General features: G+C 40.1%; 2 protein-coding genes across 2 annotated transcripts in view; both read right to left on the bottom strand.

The window, feature by feature from the left end:
- Nucleotides 1–1478: 1478 nt before the first annotated feature.
- On the bottom strand, nt 1479–6305 carry LOC117497960 (endonuclease domain-containing 1 protein-like). Its single transcript, XM_034150002.1, has 3 exons — nt 6219–6305; nt 2630–2965; nt 1479–2489 (listed from the first exon to the last, which is right to left on the bottom strand). Exons 2-3 carry the CDS (start codon nt 2954–2956, stop codon nt 1926–1928), a joined length of 891 nt encoding a protein of 296 aa, XP_034005893.1. The 5' UTR covers nt 2957–2965; nt 6219–6305; the 3' UTR covers nt 1479–1925.
- Nucleotides 6306–12426: 6121 nt separating this feature from the next.
- LOC117497953 (erythroid membrane-associated protein-like) overlaps nt 12427–18185 on the bottom strand; it is a 65034-nt gene continuing 59275 nt past the window's right edge. The window contains exons 5-6 of the mRNA XM_034149989.1: nt 13871–13975; nt 12427–13397 (exon numbers count right to left, since the gene is read on the bottom strand). Coding sequence (XP_034005880.1) covers nt 12745–13397; nt 13871–13975 — 758 coding nt within the window. The 3' untranslated portion in view covers nt 12427–12744. The remainder of the gene's footprint in view (nt 13398–13870; nt 13976–18185) is intronic.

The following is an 18185-nucleotide window of genomic DNA, read 5'->3' as shown; positions in this document are numbered from 1 at the left end:
GTCGAACTGCTCTGAGGGGTTGGAGAAGTTAATGGCTCAGTAGATAGATAGATAGATAGATAGATAGATAGATGGATAGATAGATAGATAGATAGTTGGATAGATAAGTACTGTATTGATCCCAATTTGGGTAGATGATTGTTGGGTAGAGGTTAAGGCATGAACGGTGGTCGTGGTAGTAGCGATAGTAGTGGTTGGAACAAATGTAATGTCTCCGCCCCCTCCTCCTCCTCCTCCTTCTCCTCCTTGTGTTGTTGTAGTGGTAGTTGTTGTTGTTGTAGTTTTGGTGGTTGTTGTGGGGACTGTGGTTGTTGTTGTAGTTGTAGCAGTGGAAGTAGTTGTTGAAGCAGTTGTTTCTGTGGTTGTTGTAGGGACTTTGGTCAACAGATGTTGTGGTAGGAGGGAGAGTGGCTGTAGGAGGAGTTTCTGTCGTTGTAGGTATAGTGGTGCTCAAGATGGTAACAGCAGTAGTTGAGTAGGGACTGGTTGTCAAAGCAGTGGAGCTAGTTGTTGTGGTTGTAGGGGCAGATGTTGTACTGAGAGGCGTAGATGTGGTAGAATATGGTCTAGATGTAGTGGTGATAGGCATAGATGTGGTAGAAAGAGGGGCAGACAGAGTTGGGTGTAAAGTAACAAAGTAACGCGTTACTGTAATAATATTACTTTTGTCGGTAACAGAGTAGTGTAACGTGTTACTTTTATAATTCAGTAATCACACTACAGTTACTAACATTGCCCCGACACGCGTTACTTCGTTACTTTTATAAAATCAGTCATAATCACACTGACAGACAAGAGGGGTTTCCGCCGCAGGTTTATATGTACGTAATCTGCGCGACTTGCGCGTCCACATCTCCACGTGCAGTGCTGCATAAACATGGCTGAGTCAGCGATAACTTTCGAGGGGTGGAGGTATGCCCATTATTTTGAGTTCGTCCGAAGAATAGACAGGAATGTGACGGTGAGGTGCAAACTGTGTCCAGGCCAGAAGCTGTTATCCACTGCTGCAAACACCACGTCAAACCTCAACAAACACCTGCAAAGAACACATGCTAAGGTGAAGCTAATAGCTAAGGACCCCCGAACCCAGAGTGAGGATGTTGTGAGTGCGCCGCCGCCGACCGAAGCAGCACAAATTAGAATTTGGAGGACCGGTAACCAAAGCAGAGATGGACAGGCTTGTAGCATCCTTCATAGTAGAGGTAATGTTGCCCATTTGCACAGTGGAATCACCATCGCATCGTTCAGAGATATACTGCGCAAAATACAGATAGCAGGAGACAGAGGACAGCCATAGTCAGAGCTATCTGACTATCTGACTTGTTATGCGACAATGGAAACTGAACTAAAGAGAACATTTGAAACTTTAGCAGTCTGCGTGATCTGCCTGTAGGGAGGGGCGGGCCGGCCCTGCGAGTAAAGTAACGAGTAAAGTAACGAGTTACTTTATGTAGAGAGTAACGAAGTAGTGTAATATATTACTTTTTTTTAAGTAATATGTAATATGTAATATATTACTTTTTTTTAGTAACGACCCCATCTCTGGGGGCAGATGTGGTAGTAAGATCGGCAGATGTGGTATAAAGAGTGCCAGATGTTGTAGAAAGAGTTCCAGATGTTGTAGAAAGAGTTCCAGATGTGCTAGAAAGTGGGTCAGATGTTGTACTGTAAAGGTCAGATGTGGTAGTGAATCGGGCAGATGTCGTAGAAAGTGGAACAGATGAAGAACTCAGTGGGCCAGATGTAGTAGTTAGATCAGCAAATGTTGTGCTGTAAGGATCAGAGGTGCTAGAAAGTAGGCCAGATGAGGTATTAAGAGGTCCAGATGCGGTACTAGGGGCCGTAGATTTGGAGCGGCAGAAGTAGTCAGAATGGGTGGTGGGCATTGGCATTGTTTGTTTCCAGCATTTAGTTTTGGGTAAAACTCAGTGACAGTTGTGTGGAGAGGACATTGTGATTCCAGGAAACACTTCAAATGCTGAGCTCACTGTGCTCAGTTCACTATGGAGCTCTGCCAAGGTCTTGATCTGCAGATATTTGTCTGTTTTATTAATGTTTGGGCCCCAGTGGGCACTTGCTAGCCACCTGTTTTCACTGTGACTGTAGCAGCAGAACGCAGACCAGAGCATGGACGGGACATTAACCTTGTTTGAAATGATGTTGTTGCCTGGCTGGGCTCCAATGACCAAAAATCCTTCTTTGATTTTGTTGTTATTGATGCAATATTCGTCCAGAACACATTTGATGCAGATCTCCATTTTGTTCCAGCTTCCCTTGTTGAAAAAACCATTCTGTGGAACAATGTTGGTGAGGGTGAAGGTAGACTTCTTATCATCTGCTGTAGAGGCGTAAGAGCATGGAAATAAATGCCCTCTGTCGAACCCTCGCTTGGTGTAGTGGTTGGTGTAGTCAGAATTCCCAGCCTGCTTATTGTAGGTCTTTCCTTTGCCATCCTTCCTCATGTTCTCATTGCCATGAATGTCCTCAAGCTGTAACCATTAAAAGGCAAAGTTACTGAGGGCAGGGTGGTTGAGTTGAGGATTGGTTCCTCAAAGCAGTGTTTAAGTTTCTTGGCCTAACAATGTTATAGTATAGTTGTGAATGATTAGATAGTACAACAAAAGCATACCTGGGGTTCTATTTTCCAAATGTTCTTAGGTCTTGTGCTGTTTGTTCCGATGTACTTGGAAGCAGAAAACACTGGGATCTTGTTTTTCGTGTCGTAGAGCGTCACATAACGTTTAATGCCGTGGAAAGTCTGGCAAATGGGTTTGTATCTGTTCTGGTCCAGGATGTTCCCTCCCTCTAGGATTCCTGGGACATTCGGTGGAGTTTCGTTAAGGAGAAACTCTGCACATTCTGACATTGAATCCACCACTTTGGATCCAGTGGGAACGATGGATAGGAGGAGGAGAGCAGCGAGGGGCGGGATGCTCCACATCTTCAGTAATGCCATCGCCAAACACTAGGGTCAAAAGACAGAACAAAACGAACGATGAAACATTACATGACTGTCGAAGTGGACTGCTGAAATTCTACTTCTTAAAGAGGCCCTTTCATGCTTTTTAGGGGTTTCTCCTTCCTGTAGATTCAAGATTCAAGGCTTTATTGTCATGTGCACATTAGCCAAAGTGTAGATATGGCAATGAAAAACGTAGGTCACAGGGTCCTCCAACAGTGCAACATGAATATATATATATATATATATATATATATATGACATAGAACAATTAAAACAGAGCATGTTTTTTGATGTGCAAGTAAATAGAAATAGAAATAGTGCAAGAAGAGTCTATATACAAGTAAATGGAATATGATATATTAGATAAATAATTTGCAAGATGCAAACAGATTAATGTTTATGGATGTTCTTATAAAGGTGTTTGTGCTTATAAATGGTCTCTCAGTTCACAGTCTAATATTCCCAATGGTTACTGATGAAAGACGCAGTGGTTTCCACCTGTTGGGCCAATCTGTTGATTCAGGGGCACATCCTATAAGTAAGCTTTATTACTTGTGAAACAAACAATCTAGCTGTGGTCAGGGCCGGTTTTTGGCAAAAGCGACATAGGCGGTCGCCTAGGGCGCCAGATCTGGGAGGGCGCTTCGCCAGTAGTTCTGGGAGGGAAAAAAACATTTTTGACCGTTGGTGCTCATCCTAATTTGCGGCCTTGATGTAACAACATTAAAGGTAGGGTAGGTAAGTTTGAGAAACCGGCTCGAGATAAACTTTTTGTTATATTCCATGGAATGCTCTTAACATCCCGATAGCAATGAATATCTTAAGTGCTTTGACAAAAAATCCATAAAAAAATGTCATCTGTGGAAGCCGTAATACTGTAAAAAGCACGACCAATCATTTTAGCCGGCCCGGCTAAAATAACTGGATGGCCTACCTGCCTGTCAGCCTTCCATCTGTGCACAAACTTATCTCGTGCCCTCATTGGTCATGTGCGCGTTCGTGTGTGTTGGAGGAGGGGCTCTGAAAGGAAGTGGCAGATTTTCTCCGGTTGTGTATTTTCAAATTCTAGCGATCTCGAGCCGATTTCTCAAACTTACCTACCCTACCTTTAACTAGGTAAAATAAGATATGAATGAACAACAAAAATAAAATACGTTACATTCATTTGTTGGCTATGGTAGGTTATTGGTTATGTTCACATACTTATTTGGTTATTAAAATGTAAACCGATCTTTTTCATATGGGTGTTTAGAGTTGTACCCCCTAGATCTAGTCTCTAGTAATTCTGCTCAAAGTGCACCAGATTGAAGCATTTTATTTAAAAATGTTAAAAATATCTTTCCGGGGGGGCAGACCCCTGGACCCCCCTAGAGCAGGGGTGCCCAATACGTCGATCGCGAAGATAGTGTGGGTAGATCGCATTGCATTGAAAAAAAAAAAATGAAAAAAATATATATACCGTAATTTTCGGACTATAAGCCGCGACTTTTTTCCCATTTTTCGACCCTGCGGCTTATATAACGGTGCGGCTAATCTATGGATTTTTACAGCTCCGACGACTTGCTCTGAAAACACGGAGGAGCAAAACAACAAACCAGTGAAACAAAGCGTATATTAAAGCCCGGGAAATATACCCGTTTTGACGCTGTTTCAGGAGCGCCTCTAACATTGTTTTGAAGGCCTGTTGCTAGCGGGGGATGCTAGAGGGGGATGCTAGCGGGGGATCCTCGGGCTAGCCCTGTAGACACCGGGCCGAGAGAGCGCAAGGGACCGGGACAGGAGCTCCGCGGGATAACGACCAGGTTTGACTGACCCTGCCAGTCCTATCTTATAACACAAAGAAGACGTAACCTCTCCTAAGTTTGAAAGTTGAAAAGTTTGTGTGTCTGAAACGCTATGTGATACAGTACAGTTTACACAGCACAGTACATGTTCTGTAGCTACTATTGCACTAAATGGTAACACTTGAATACGTTATGCAAATATGCAACTTGTTTGTTGAAATGTTAATAAATGGGAGCTTCCTCAAACAGCCATCTCTTTCCCGACAATCCCCTCTGTGCACGAACCCTTAGATATGGTAATTAAACATTAAAACACCTGCGGCTTATAGTCCAGTGCGGCTTATATATGTACACATCATTCAATTTAGCTGCTGCGGCTTATATTCAGGTGCGCTTTATAGTGCGAAAATTACGGTACATATATATATATTTTATTTTTTATTTTTCATTTTTTTAAAGTTAGCCTATCATCCATCCTTACTATGGCATTTGCCACTTGATTGACGTACAGGTAAGCCAGTCTGAGTTGCATTGTGCCATACGGGTTCATGCAGTTATGAACCCATCTGAAGCGCAAATGCCACAGTTTATCCGCCGTTTAGTCCACTAGCACCCCCCCCCTCCGCTCGCGACACAGATTGGGCAGGGCCCTGTAGGTAGATCTTATGGGCTTGGTCATTTTAAAAGTAGCTCCCAAGCTGAAAAAGTGTGGGCACCCCTGCCCTAAGAGGATGTGACGTCCACCCCCGAATTAGAACATGTTCATACGTTTCAGTTTTTGTAGTGTTTTGGTCTTTTGTAGAGATATTTCATTTATTCTTTATATATTCTATTGTGTATTGCTTGGAGGGGGAGGGGCACCAAATCATAATCTCGCCTAGGGCACCAAAATGTCTAGAACCGGCCCTGGCTGTGGTCGGTAAAATAAAGCACTTTTGAGCATTAAAACATGTCACAGTAGAAGCACAAAATAATCAAATGTACCTGAAGATTAGCATAATATGTCCTCTTTAAGATAATCAACGATGTGCTACGTAGAAGATACAAACCAAACATTAATAATAAATGAATCAGCTCTGAAAGGTGAGCTTTAAAGAAATACAGAAGTATGACTTCAAGTGGTCAAGTTTAAGGGTAAGAGGAACAGTCAACTGGGACATTTTTATGAAAGAGAAATGAAAGTAAATGCTCAGAATTTAGATCCAGTTTTGATTCTGAGAATTGTTTTCAAGACAATTCCCAGTGGGGATAATCTAAAGCAGGAAAACAATTATATCAAGTATTGAAAATAGCATCTGGTAATCAAAACTAAGCAACTACTTCTTTACCTTAAACTTAAATACAAATGTTCAAAACAATATAAAACAAACCTTGCCTCATATTGGCATTTTCTATTTAAATATATATAAGTACATAAATAGAATAATAAAACAAAGCATAAAAAGGGATTTTAAAAAAAAGGAAATTCTTACCCGACGCTGGATTCATGGGATTAAGCGCGATTGGTCCTTCTGTTCACACAGCAGTAGAAACAAGACTGTTCCTCAAATGTGAACTGAGTGTAAGGAAGAAGTCTGATTTATGTTTCTGCTGTACATGAAAGTGGGTGGACTCTTAGATGTAATCTGAATCTTTCCTTTTTGTATTCAGGAAATGACGGCCCAAAACACCTCCTTTAGGAAAAACGTGATGTAGTTTAAAAAAGAGATGCAATTATAAAAACACAAATGTGCAAAAACATGAAGAAACATCTTCAGCAACTTGACAAAACGCTGCAATTATGAAACACTGCAAATAAAAAATGCTGCAAGAAGCTCAAAACACAACGGAAACCAGGAGACACTAAAAAGTGACCGGAGCGTTTGTTGACGTTCGTGGATAATAAAGTTGTCCAACTGTCACTGTTGTCGGTGAATAAACTGAAATGTTTTATTTGCTTATTTGAACAATCTGATCACATGATTCCTTCTGATATTTCTGCAGATCTGCTGTTAGCTAGCTAGCTAACCTAGTAATTAAAAATAATACTAACCAAACAGTTACAGACTAACTCTTCCAGCAGTGACAGTAAGCCAACTTTATGATGGAAGTGTTTTGGGCTGCAGTAGCGCGTTTGCACCAGTCGGCCACCATATGATACGGAGGTTGGGAGCTTCATATACACACATTTAAACTGACATTAAGGGCACTTTTTAAGATAATCAAAGACGTGCTACTTGACAAAAACACAGAGATTAAAGCATTTGGGGTGTTTGCATGATATGCATGATTGCTGGATATATCATAAAACAGATTAATCAGCTTTAAAAGGTTTGTTTGAAAGAAATATAGAAGGAAGGGTCCACAGTTCTGAAGAACATGTACTAAGTTATTACAATACATGTCAAACTCTTTTCCTTTTGGTCATTACAGCTTAGTTATAAGTATATACTGTATTTTTGCATTTATGTTTGCACATATATCGCACTCATGATTGGGGTTTGACGTGATGAAAAACGAATCTCCAAATTTAGTTTAAAGACACTGATTCACTAAAACCAAAAGCAGTTAAATAACTATGCATCATGTTGGGAGGATTTTTATTTATTCTTTAGCGAGAGTCAAATATAACTCTGAATATGTGAAATCCAGCTTTCACAAAAACCTCAAGCTGACCAGTTCTTAAGGACTCTTAATACTTCTCAGAAAAACCCATGGAAAGGGGAAGATTGCACCGGGTCACATGTAAGGTTAACTTGCGTGCGTGCGTGCGTGCGTGCGTGCGTGCGTGCGGTCGATAACTAAACCTGTCTTCTCAAAATTAGACTTTTATATAGTAAGCATGTTGTTTTCCTAATATCATTATATTGGGAAATGTTAATGCAGTTTGATTTTCCAACACCTTAATGAGTGCCTTGTTTAAGATTTTATAGGCTTTAATTATTTCCAATTCTGGTTTTTAAATGAGAGTTTGAAGTCTGGTCTCATGGTTTGGATGAAAGTGCCCACTAGGTGTCATGAGATACTAACCTATGATGGTTGAATTTCTGTTGAAGTTGAAAAACACGTCAGATTTTTGCCAATACTAGGTTTCATAAACGTGCTAATATATAGATTTTTCTACTTTTATATTTCTTGGTTTTGCATTACCTTTTATTATTTTTATTTCTAGTAACACATCAAAATTCAATTTATATGAAAAACGTACTTGGCTATAAATCTTGATTCTGATTTTAACATAAGTGTACACATCTTAAATGGAAGCTATATACATTTTATATTGCATTGTATGTTGCAAGGATCCCAAGATTAATTAAACCATTTTATGCCATAGCTGTTTTAAAATGTTGTGTTGTCTTATTGTGCCCCCTGGTGCCCAAATTTGAAATAAGTCTTGAGGGAAGTGTGTGCTTAGAAAGTCATTTTCATATAAGTTATTTAGTGTCTTTTATCTGCTAATAGCAGGAAGTCATTGTTCTGCACGTATGTACCAAGTCAAAGACAGGCAAGTCTCAAATCCTAAAGTGTTTTGAACGTTTTTCAGATTTTTGACTGCGTTTTCCAGCTGATTCAAAACACATTAAGCATTAAGCACATACATGAACACATCATCCTTAGATACATGGAGATTCATGGTTTTAAATACCTGAAAACAATCAAAATACAGAACTTATTTTGGTGAAAATTATCATTTTATTGTGTACTTGCACTCACTGTTTTTATTATCCAGGGGACATCTTGCCATTTGCTTACAACCCTCTACTTTATGCATCCAAGAATATCATTTAGTACCTCACTAATTCAAGATTTTGAAATAAACAAACAACATTAAACAAGACAATACAGCTAATTCTTTACAACACATACACACCCCTCATCAGCTTTTGGCTATGTGGTAAAGCAATCAGAAATATTAAATAGTCTGAATAGAAGATTGAATTCATGATCACGATCTATCAATAAATAAACGAGACATATTTGTCTTGTCCCGACGTATTGCACTACCCAAAGTCTATTTACAGAGTTCCCTTTTTTTTAGTCTATGAAGGTACATAAGTACAAACATTGGCATTTAAAGGAAATGCATCTTGTTTTTAACAATGCTAAAAGGATGGTTTACTTCAACCCATTACAGAGGATGATAAGCAGGCAGCTGAGATGCAGGATGGTTTAATAAATACACACAAAGTCTGAAGCAAACAACCGGTTAATGAAAGTAAATACATTTGAACAATTCATGAGACATAGACATTTTCTCACAGCATTCAAAGACAGGTGGAGGTGAAAGGACATCTAAAATAAATGTACATCTGAATGAATGAACAAGCAGAATAATAAAGCAGAATAAAAAAGCAATATCATGATTCTTCCAGAAGGGGGTGCTCTTTATCTTTAGCTGAACGTACTACATGATGTTATCTGTAATAAAATGCACAGAGAGGTAATTGAGTAACCCTAACCCATAAATGACTCCTGTGAACAGAGCACTTTGTAAACATCTGTAATGCCAAAACCCACCAATACAAAGTAACTAACTACATTTACCCAAGTACACATTTACCAATAACAGTGTTTTAATTAACCCTTGTGTTGTGTTCGAAAGCTGTTACCGTTCATGGTGTTCGCGGGTCAATTTTGACCCATGATTTATCTCAGTCCAAAACACTCATAAATAATGACTATCATCCAATATTGTTTTAACTACATCATAACTAACTTGTTATGAATTCATAACCGTACAATCCTGTTGTAATTTAATGTTATGGCCCAAAACACATTACACCACATATTGCACACGTGCATGTGTGTGTTCAGGTTCAAGCAGTGGCGGCCGGTGGTCTTTTTTTTTGGTGGGGCTCTTGACGTACCGTAAGTGACCTACCCGGGGGGTCCGGGGGGTTTCCCCCCGAAATTTTTTTTCGAGAAATGACCCCTTAAATGATGACTTCTGGTGATGTTAGAGGGGGGGGGAAAGGAGAAATCGAGGCTTAAAAATATGAGAAGACTGATCAATACCTCCATAATCTTCAGTGTGGAAAATATTATTTATCAACCTGAACATCTACTACTTTACCAGGAATTTGTGTTCTCAGAACTGGTCTGTTTTTTTCTTTCTTAAAACTGTTCATGTTTTATGAACCAACACCTTCACCAAGTAGCTTTACAGTGAACTGCATGTGAGATATAAAATTAATAGCATCTTTTCAGTAGCATTAATTATAAATATTTAAGTGGTTCAATACAAGTCACTACAGCATTTCAAACTGAACTGTGAATAAATGCAATTTAAAAAAAATAACCACAGCACAAAATGTCATAAATTGTGTTTTTTCTTTGTTTCTCTGAGGATTATTTACAAACAGGCTTATTTACATATAGCAATAACTCAGAAATGAAAAAGCTACATCGTCTAACACGAACAACCAGTTAGCATAATGATAATATATGTGTTATGTACAATGTAACTGGCAAGGCTAGAGCAAGAAAGAACATAAAGTTTGCAAAAGGTTTAAATAACTTCAAGTATCTGTCTTCAGATTACGTGGAGGTTTTAGTCCGATGGGAAGCAGATTTTAAGCGACACCGAAGATAAACCAAAAATGTGGTGGAGCTGCAAACCGTGTAGTGTTGCTGGGACAGAACAGGAGCTATAACCGTTGGAAAATACATCACAGACAATGCAACAAACGTGGAGACAGAACAATCACTTCTGTGATAAATGCCCACTTATTAATAAACTTCTAACAACCATGGGAAACCTCCTCTCTACATATAAAGTGATATCCAAGCATGGGAAACAAAAGACAGCATTTACCTGTTTGCATCCAGCTAGCCAAGCCTTTCTTGTGTACCAGCTACTTGTGAAGCCTCGTGTATAAATGTTGTCTTTTTCACGAGATTGCTGCGATATATTCAAATCGGGTTGGTCCGGTGCAAGGTCTTTAAGCAACAATTTATCTGCCAAACTTCTCCTTTCGAAAGGATTGGAGATTAGCTCTTGAACAGAATTAGCCGGGGACCGAGGTCCGGAGACTCCACCTGCACACGAAGCCATCCTCATCAACTACTGCGTCAACCGGATACGAGTCACTGTCCAAACTACTCACAGACTGCACTGGGCGCTGACATTGGCGCCCGGTGACCGTCATCTTTGACAACGCTGATTGGCTGAAATTATATTTTCGCGGCATAGTTTACACGTTACAGATAGCAACAGTCAGCTGCTGGTGGCTGCTGCTGCACTGGTTGAAGGCTCCTCTCTTAGCGCCCAGACGAGAGAAGGTGCATGGGCAAGGCCAGGCAGGAAACATGTGACTTATCAGTAACTTTAGACATCGTAACACAATTTTAAACGAGATTTTATTGTAGATTATACATTTTACTGATACCAATTATATAATATTTACCTTGTTCATTAAAAATAAAAATAAAAACATATATATTTTTTTAAACATTTTTTTTTTTTTTAATTTTAATTTTAATTATTATTATTTTTTTTTTTTTTCAATATGGGAAGAGGTGGGGCGGCCCCTAGCGCCCCTATGGACCGGCCGCCACTGGGTTCAAGTGTTAGTGTACATATTCTTTGAGAAAGGTGGAGTTCCCGTGGGGGGAGGGGGGCAGAGGGAGGGTAGACCAGAGGCCTGTACTACGAAGCCGGATTTTCCTAACCTGGATATGTTTGAGTTAGCCGGTTGGCCCAATCCAAAACATACGCGCTCTGGCTAAACTGTACTACGACGCTGGTTATCGAGTGGATCGCTCAAGCCAGCCGTGTCCTATCTAGTTAGGTGCGCGTTCACATGAAAGGGGTGGTATTTGGAGCATTCGACCAATCTCAAACACGGACAAGCGTACTGACAGCGCAGCGTCATACTTCCTGAATGAAAAGTGAACTTTAATATTAGTCAAATATGAAGAAGTTCAACTTTAAACATCCATGACTTAAACACTTTATCCAGGATAAAAGCCACATAGCTGCACCTGCAAGGTGAATACAGCTGGTAAAAGAAAAAGCGTTTGAATGTGTACATTAACAGGTTTATGAAATCACTGCCCCGTCTAAGACACGAGTGGATCTGACTTTAATTAGGAGAATTTGACTCGAGTGTTTCGTCAACTTAATGTGTTGCTTAAAATAATACTTCTGCATGCAGTATGTGACACTGTGAGTGTTGCACGGCCAGATACGGCTCAAGAAGCTGACTCAAATAAGGAAATATATGATACATTATGATGTGATATGATATGAGTGATAATGGGACACATCGACGTCTGCACTGCCACTCACAGTGCCGCGGACTGTACTTAATGTTACTCTGATCCGGTTACTTATGTCGTGGCAGATATTTAAGTAAGCTTTCTTAACGCTAATGTTATAATAGTCAGATTGCTCTGAAGATGGGAGGGGATATTCTATTAATTTTCACGTTCACACAGTCAGTTGATTTTTGCCGGCCGTCTTTCCTGCAACGGCAGTTTTCTCTGTATTTTCTCTATCCTGTAATATGACTTGATAGCTTTAAACTCCGCACACGGAGCTCTGATTGGTCAGCAGGCGGTGCTTTCACTGAGTTGATCTCTTAGCCTGCAACCTAACCTCCTCCCGAGGAGGTTTGCCGCTCAGCATAAGTTACCATGGAAATCTAGCCTGCTAAAAAGAGAACCAGCGTCGTAGGACCGGAAAGCCCGAGCTTTCCCTGAAGTTAGCCAGCTAAGCGAAAATCCAGCTTCGTAGTACAGGCCTCTGGTTGTATACAAAATATACAAAAGTTAGCTCCACACTTACCTGCACCACATTACAATGTTAGAAGTATATTTGTGATATAATTTAGCCGATATTATTAAAACAAAATATTTTTGGTATTTTACAAATACTTTGACTAGAGTGAAATCATGAATGCAGGTCTTTACCTTTTCTGCACTCATTTTACTTTAAGTACTTTCTCCATCACTGACCACTTATTTTGATATCTTCCTATACTGAATTAAAAAAATGAAAAAACCCCTGCTCTGCTCTCATTCAAGCAGCGGCATGGAATCATCTTCAGGTAGATTTTCCAGAAGAGAGAAGCGGTTAACGATCGGAAATGGGTAGGAGAAGGTGTTTCTACGTTGAGGTTTGGCACCGTTTGAACGTGATCCAGACTCGGACATGCTCATCGAACGCTGAACCAGCGAGGAAGAGGAGGCTGAAGGAGAACTGGGGGACACTTCATCATTTTTGGTCAAAAGAGCAGGACTGCTGTGGTTATGTTTGCCCTTTTGGATCGGAGGGAACGCAGGGATGTGTGTTGGGACGTCTGGTTTTGAGTCTTTGTTCTGGGGTAAACTGACAGAACCTTGATGGTTGTTGTTGGTTGAAGCTGCTGGTGTTGGATTGTCGTTGTGGGGAAACTTGCTTGAAGTTTTCAGGGGTTTTGAGACATCTGGGGAAGACTCGGAAGAAATGTTAACAATCGTAGGCTGGCCATGAAAAACCACAGGACTCTGCTTGGATCCAAAGTCATCCAGTTTTTCATTTAGACTGCGTATTATCTCTTCTTGGTCATTAAGTTTGTACTCCAGGTCACGGATTTTCCTCTGATCAGTCTGTTTTTCCCCGTTGTCATCTTCTTCTGTTTGTGGCACCTTGGTGTGTTGCTTACGTAGAAAGCAGTTGTTGTCCCCCACTGTGTAAAAGCACAACAAAATGTCCTTCAAACATATCAATACTGACATACAGTTTCCAACTGAAAATAAATACAATATGAAGATGATTCCTGATATGCTGTATTAATATACCGTTACTGCCATTTGAATTAAACTTAACGCCAGTGTTTCGTTCTCATTAAAAGCTGTTAATCAACACTTTTATTTGGTTTAAAGGCTTTTATTGTCAATCAGATGCAATCTGGGAATCTTAAGGAGTTGGTCAATTTTCAATGGAATTGTTGAAATCCATGCAAATCTGCACATCTGACCAACAAGCAGTATTAACAGTGCTGAAGGGAGAGAACTGTATTACTTGATGTTGTCCTCAAAGCCCCTGTAATGGGACTTGGAACAAATAACCATATGAACAGAAAACAATATGGGGGGAACTCTGGGATTTTGCAGAGGCAGACAATCAAAAGTTCTTAATAAAATAGTGTTTCCAACTTACCAGAGATGACACCGGTCTTGTATAGGAGGGCAAATATTGCACATAAAATGATATGTTCTATAACAGCAATGATGATGAGTGGAGTACAGGACGTCTTGAATTCATCTGAAATGAAAATAAAAAGGTATATTATATGATGCCAAATTAGACACTTTAAACCCTCGAAAAATCTGATTTAGGGGGAATTGGACACTCAAATATGTGCATGAAATAAGTTTAAGGAAATGATCTTGGATGGAAATTATTCTAGTAACGATACAGACATTACCATCTGGAAACAGCAAGACAACATTTTATAAAAATGATCATACTTGGAAAATCGTCCATGCAATTATGATAATCCCCCCAAAAAATCCAAACCCAAAAGATACAGAACATATTGAAACGTTCCGTAATAGGAGTAAGAAACAGGCTTCAAGTTCTTAGGTTTAATAGCTCCTTTGGTAGCATACAAATACAGGTTCATAGGTTAAAGGTTACAGGTTGCAGGTTCAACGTCACTCCAGTACTTCACTCAGTAACACACACACACACACACACCAGGATCAACATCACACACTGTGCAGCCCTCCCCCTCTGCTCCTCCAACCACAGGCCCGCAGACCGACCAGCATTACTGCGCAGCTCTGTGATTGGCAGAGAGACGGGGGATGCTTGAGTGACCCACACAGCACCCTATACAGGGTCGCTACAATATTATTTTGATTATTGCCCTATTTTATAGAAACAGTGTGTGTAAAAGCATAAATATGATATGGGAGTTGCATTGTTAAAGCTCAATCTTACCTCGTATGTAAATCTTGAGTAAAAGTAGAAGTACCAGAGTGTAGGAATACAAGTAAAAGTACCTCAAAATTGTACTTAAAGGTCACCTAATATGCAAATTGAATGTATTTTATACATGAATGTGTCCCCAGTATGTTAAGAGGCTCAGAAAGTTTCAGCAAATAAGATTCTCTCTCTTTTTCTCCTGATCGACATATTTAAACTCCCGTCGAAAAATGAGAGAATTGGGTTTGAGACCCAATAGGACGTCATATGGTACTTTTGGGGTTGGGTTAGGGGTTTCAGAAACCTCACCCTTCTACCAAAGAACATCAGATATACACCTTTTTTTATATAAAATGTCTGGACTCACCCACAGACAGCTCTATGGAACCCACTTCCCGGGGTCGTTTTCCTTTCTCAATCGTCTTGCATTTGTATTCTCCTGCATCCGACAGCTGCACGTCGGAAAGCCTCAGCGATGCGTTTCCTCTCTTCAGTTCCTTCAGGAAGAGGTTTGTCCTGTATTGGAAGGTCTGATTCTTCTCCTCGAAGGTCTCACAGCCATCTCGATACAGGAAGGCGATGGTGGGGTACTCATGCTCCTTGGACCACTCCACTGATGGGATGACAGCGTCAACCTTTACACTGAAGTTGCAGGGCAGAATCACCGTTTCTCCAGCAATGGCTTGGATCTTCAGCGACACAATGTCCCCCAAGGCTTCTCCTAGAAAATAAAGTGTAAAATGATAAGAGCAGTGCTGGTGAAGTAAATATGACAAAATGTATACAACTCTGCATTGATTTTGAGTCATTGGGTCACATGACATCAGTAATAAGAAGTAACTAACATTTACTCAAGTATTGTACTTTTTTGACACGTTTTTACTTTTTAAATGTCCATTTAATGCTAAGTTTGACTTCTACTTCACTACATTTCAGAGGCAAATATTGTACTTTTTACTCCACTACATATATTTTAGCACTCATAGTCATTTGTAAATATAAAACAGATAGTATAATGCTGTACTGTAGGCTACTGCTGTACCTACATTTGTCAACATTGACAAACTACTATACTAAAATGCTCATGTATAAAAACAGAATAAAAAACTAAATGAAATAATGCATAACTAGTACTTTTAATGTTGGTACTTTAAGTATATTTTAATGGTTATACTTTTACTTATGTAACAGAGTATTAAAGGACATATTATTAAGTACTTAAAAATACACTGAAACAAATTAAAAAAAATTCAAATAACCACAGAGACAGATATATAGCCTACAACATATAGTCAATCGTTATCGCCCCTTGGTTCAATTCTCACAAAACACAACATCCCCTTCCACTGCTACGCCGACGATGTACAGATCTATCTGCCACTCAATTCAAATGTAAACTCATTACAGCTATTGATGGACTGCTTAGCATAGATCAAATCCTGGCTGAGCCAAAATGTCCTCAACCTCAATGAGAGCAAGACTGAGGTTATCTTTTTTGGACCCCAACCTCTAGCCTCCCAGGTTGATATTCTGGGCTCCCTCAAAAATAATATCCTCCCCTCTGTCACGAACCTTGGAGTGACCTTCAATAGCGCTTTTAAATTCGATAAGCAGGTCAGCAGCGTAGTCAAAACCTGCTTTTTTTAAATACGACTATTGGCCAAGACCAAGTCGTTTTTATCGTTTGAGGACCTGGAAAGGGTTATTAACGCCTTTGTTACCTCGAGGTTGGACTACTGCAACGCTCTATACGTGGGTATGGACCAGGCGTCAATTAAACGTCTGCAGCTAGTCCAGAACGCAGCTGCACGTTTGCTGACTGGCCACAAAAAGCATGACCACATCACCCCAATTCTGGCCTCACTACACTGGCTTCCAATTCGGTTCCGAATTGATTTTAAACTCCTTTTATTTGTTTTTAAAGCACTAAATGGGCTGGCTCCGGCCTATATAGCTGAACTCCTCCAGCGCTACACCCCAACAAGAGCTTTAAGGTCTGCTGACCAGCTGCTGCTAGTAGTGCCCAAGACCAGGCTCAAAACCCGAGGGCACCGAGCCTTCGCAGCAGCTGGCCCTAGGCTCTGGAACACTCTGCCCCTCCATGTGAGGTCGGCCCAGACCCTAGGGGTTTTTAAATCTACTCTTAAAACACACTTCTTCTCCCTGGCCTTTTAGTCAGAGCGGAGCACGACTCAAGACATTTCCCTGTGTTTTTTTGTTTTTTTTAAATATCTGTTGTAATTTATTGTCTTTTATTGTGATTATAGAAATGTGTTTTTATGTGATTGTAGTTATTACATGTACAGCACTTTGGCCCGACCAAAAAAAGCTTTTAAATGTGCTTTATAAATAAACCTTGATTTGATTTGATTTGATTTGATTTGATTAAACCATCATACGTAAAATGGAGAGGAGAGGACGCACATCCGGACCAGGAGACACCGGGAACCCCCGCTGGGCTGAGAAACCAAGTGAAACCCTCTAAACACGGTTTAACACACGGCTGGATTTCTAGGCTCACCACCGGAACACGGCACACTTTCACCAGACACCCGGGGATCGGCTTTGCCTCGCGGCAGCCGCACACTACGAGAGACCGAGGCTCGAAATCTGTCAAACCTGCCAGGTCTAAACAGCTCGACACCCTCCCACCCAAAAGAGTGCCAAATCACGTTTAGCGCACTCCAACTTCGATAAATAGTCTATGGTTTCAACTAGTCTCCCCCGGCCGCAATAAAACACACCAGGTAACCAGTAACATCACATCACAGTAGTTTCATAAATAATAGAACATGCATTCAAATCCAATAAAACGGGTTTTGAAGGAATCTTAAATTATCTCATGTCACAATTCCACTTTTTAAGTATTTGTTTTCCACTTTTTAAGTATTTTAAGTACTATTTGTATTTTAGTCTGAACACACTGCTGCTTATCAAGCTTTCCCAAATTGGGATCAATAAAGTATCAATCCATCTATCTATCTATCTATCTATCTATCTATCTATCTATCTATCCATCTATCTATCTATCTATCTATCTATCTATCTATCTATCTATCTATCTATCTATCTATCTATCTATCTATCTATCTATCTATCTCAAGGCGGAAGAAGAGGACTCGTACACAATATTACAAAAAAATGATGCAATCTAAATTTGCATGAGAACCATTCTCAGAATTGCTTTTTTCGTCCCCACTTCTTTAGCGATTCGATGTTATTTAACTGCATTAACGGGGAGAAGAAATTCAACGGATTTCATATCAAAACCCCTCATTACACCACAGTCACGCTCAGTGAAGCATTCATATGCAAACTGTGATACATACCTGTGCAAAAAACCAGGGCAGAAACCAGGAGCAGAGGAAGCGGCATGGCGAGAAAACACTAAACTGAATTCCTGTATGAGGCTTTTGAGATAAAATGGATATATTGAGCGTCTGAAACTGTAGCTTCACTGTCCGTCAAAACACCCAGAATGAATCCCGCTGCTGCTCAAAGTTCATTGATACTATCCATAACAACAACAAAAGTTCATTTATAC

This window comes from Trematomus bernacchii, unplaced genomic scaffold (assembly GCF_902827165.1).
Source record: "Trematomus bernacchii unplaced genomic scaffold, fTreBer1.1, whole genome shotgun sequence".
Taxonomy (NCBI): Eukaryota; Metazoa; Chordata; class Actinopteri; order Perciformes; family Nototheniidae; genus Trematomus; species Trematomus bernacchii.
The sequence above is the reverse complement of the archived record's forward strand: the minus strand, read 5'-3'. Positions and strand labels throughout refer to the sequence as shown.